This window comes from Sinocyclocheilus anshuiensis, unplaced genomic scaffold (genome assembly GCF_001515605.1).
Source record: "Sinocyclocheilus anshuiensis isolate Anshui unplaced genomic scaffold, SAMN03320099.WGS_v1.1 scaffold688, whole genome shotgun sequence".
NCBI lineage: Eukaryota > Metazoa > Chordata > Actinopteri > Cypriniformes > Cyprinidae > Sinocyclocheilus > Sinocyclocheilus anshuiensis.
In genome coordinates, this window is record NW_015555748.1 from 306,398 (window position 1) to 309,594 (window position 3,197).

General features: G+C 36.3%; 1 protein-coding gene across 1 annotated transcript in view; it reads left to right on the top strand.

Annotated features, from left to right (window-relative positions):
- The window catches only part of coro2bb (coronin, actin binding protein, 2Bb), a 20,754-nt gene that overhangs the window by 12,743 nt on the left and 4,814 nt on the right, over positions 1-3,197 (top strand). Inside the window, exons 3-6 of the mRNA XM_016467312.1 lie at positions 1,966-2,082; positions 2,161-2,310; positions 2,396-2,560; positions 2,931-3,047. Coding sequence (XP_016322798.1) covers positions 1,966-2,082; positions 2,161-2,310; positions 2,396-2,560; positions 2,931-3,047 — 549 coding nt within the window. The remainder of the gene's footprint in view (positions 1-1,965; positions 2,083-2,160; positions 2,311-2,395; positions 2,561-2,930; positions 3,048-3,197) is intronic.

Below are 3,197 nucleotides of genomic sequence, written 5' to 3' on the forward strand. Positions count from 1 at the left end.
TGTCGGAATAGTATTCCATTCTCGTGCAGCTTTGACAGAAAAAGCAGACTGACTAAAATTACTTCGTCTAAGCGGTATGATACAGTCTCCTCTTAATGCACCTCTTGTAGAACGATAATCAGTTGTTCTAATACTAACTAACTGACCAAGAGGGGGAGAAGATAAACCATAAATAATTGTATACATCAAGCATACTTAACAACTTAACAAATTATATTTTTTCAGTATTAGACAATGATGATAATGTACCGATTTCTTATTGAAGACTTTAAGTGTACGTTTGTATAAGGACTCTAATGGTTTTAGAGTCACTGAACTCGCCTGAGACCAGGTGGTTAAACAGTAAGTCATGTGAGAAATAACCATAGAATACATATACATCTTAGCTGCCTCTAATGACATATAATCTCTAATAAACTTAAAATTATAGAGATTAAACTTAACCTGCTTACAAACCTTTTTAACTTGAGCTTTAAATGTAAGTTTAGAATCAATCAGTATTCCCAGATATTTATATTGAGGCACTACCTGCAGCCTCACCCCTGACACGTAAACATCCGGCTCTTTAATAATACTGTTAGACTTAGAGAAAAACATACATACTGTCTTGGACACATTTAGTTGTAAGCAATTCTCTTTTAGCCATGCAAAGTTAATTTGCAACTTGTGCTAGACTATTACCATGTATATAAATTACTGTATCGTCCGCATACATTTATATATTAATGCCAGGACATGCAAGATGAAAATCATTTATATATATATAGCAAAAAGCAATGGACCCAAGATAGATCCTTGCGGAACACCAGTTGATGTACCTAAATCATTGGATTGGTGATTTTGTACTCTAACACACTGAAATCTATCTGATAGATATGACTCTATCCAGTTAAGTGTATGTAATGAAAAATTAAAACAAGATAACTTAGACATAAGGATTCTATGATTAACGGTGTCAAAGGCTTTCTTTAAATCAAGGAACACGGCTCCAACTACACCACCTTTATCTAAGAAAGTTTTAATATTTTCTATAAAAAAAACAATTTGCTCTAAGACCAAACTACATTGGATGCAATGAAAATGAACTACTACTCAAGTAACTGCTTATCTGTTTTGCAACTAATTTCTCCATAACCTTAGAAACAGTGGGTAAAATACTAATTGGCCTATAATTATCAATAGAAAGGGGATCTCCACTTTTGAATATTGGAACAACAATCGCCGACTTCCAAACACTTGGGAATTTTCCCTGAGAAATTGAAAGGTTAATAACTTTAGTAATGGATTTAATTAGAGTTGAACTAGACTCTTTGAGCATAACAACATCCATACCATATTTATCTTTTGCTCTAGATGATTTAAGAGATCTAATTGTTCTCATAACATCAGAATCACTAACAGGCCATATTCTAAAAACAGGCTCCACTGTTGTAACTGGACAGACATTAGTATACGCAGGCGGAAAACAACGAGTAATGGATTCTACGGAATCAACAAAATGATGATTAAAAATCTCTACCACCTCAGCTGGATTGTTTATTGATTTTTCCTTTACTTTAAGTTCTAGAATTTTCTTATCTTCATTTTGTTGTCCTGTTAATTTTTTTTAACTGATTCCAGGATTGCCTCTTGCTTTTTCTATCACAGTGAGGAAAAAAATCTGCTTTAGCGTTTCGTAATTTCTTTACCACAGAGTTCCTTAGCATAGTAAATCGATATCTATCATTACTCAATTTAGTTTTAAGTGAGATATAAAGTGACTCATGTCTTAATTTATGTAAGTGTTGTGTTATTATGTTCACTGTTTACCTCACCGATAAAAATAGCTTATGAGATTGGAATTTTACTTTGACAGATACCAACATACAACGCCACTGCTAGAGAAAACGTTTGACTACTGAGATTTAGGCAAATGTCCCGTGTGACAACTAGCCCCGGTCTAAATATGAGCTTATTGTCTCTCAGCCGGGGAGAATAGACCCTCATCACCCAAAGGTCTGCGGCCACCAGGGCAGCGTGATGGACATCAGATGGAGTCCGTTCATGGACAACATCATCGCGTCCAGCTCCGAGGACTGTACGGTGAGAATCTAACCTGTTAACTGTGATGATTGTGGCGACAACATTTATGCCAATGCAGACATGACCTTTGACCTCCAGGTGAGAATCTGGCAGATTCCTGACGGCGGTCTGAGGAGGAACATGACCGAAGCTCTGATGATCCTGATTGGTCACAGCCGGAGGGCGGGGCTTATCGAGTGGCATCCCACCTGCAGCGGCATCCTGCTCAGCGCCGGATACGACTGCAAGGTAACCACGACAACCAGAACTAACTCTAACTAACCCGCAGTGACCTGAATGACAAACCCATGATGTTTTGACGTTTACGTCACAGATTCTGATCTGGAACCTGGAGGAGGGCGTGGCTGTGAAGATGATTGACAGCCATCCAGACGTCATCCTCTGTATGTCGTTCAACACCGATGGAAGTTTACTGGCCACCAGCTGTAAGGATAAAAAACTGCGCATTATTGATCCACGTTCAGGGAAAGTTCTTCAGGTGAGAGCAGACGTCATGTACAGCAAACCATATGTATTTTATGCATATATTTAATTTAAATTAATTTGAGTTTATTAGATATCCTGTGTTTTATTTTAAGATTTAAATTTTAACTATACATTATATTTAACTGTTCATGTGTGTATAATTCAATATATTTTGTTGGAAATAAATGTTGTCTTTGCATCATCCAAGTTTGGTGTCACTGAATTGTAATTTTTTATATTTGCATATTTTTTTAATGATAAATACATAAATATCTCTATATTTTAACTAAAGAAATATTAATTTAAAAATGTATATTTATTTGTACATTATATTTTAACTTAGCCTGCTTGTTTAATTCTGTATAATATGTTCATCCGAACAGGAAGCAGACTGTAAAAGCACCAGAGTGAACCGCGTGGTGTTTCTGGGTAATCTGAAGCGTGTCCTCACCACGGGCGTCTCCAGGTGGAACACTAGACAGATTGCATTTTGGGATCAGGTAGGCTCTAAACTGTTTAATGCCACTAGGCCGACTAGAATAAGTAATCAAATTGCTTCAGGCATTTGTTTAAAGGGGTCATATGATGCTGCTAAAAAGAACATTATTTTGTGTATTTGGTGTAATGAAATGTGTTTATGCGGTTTAAAG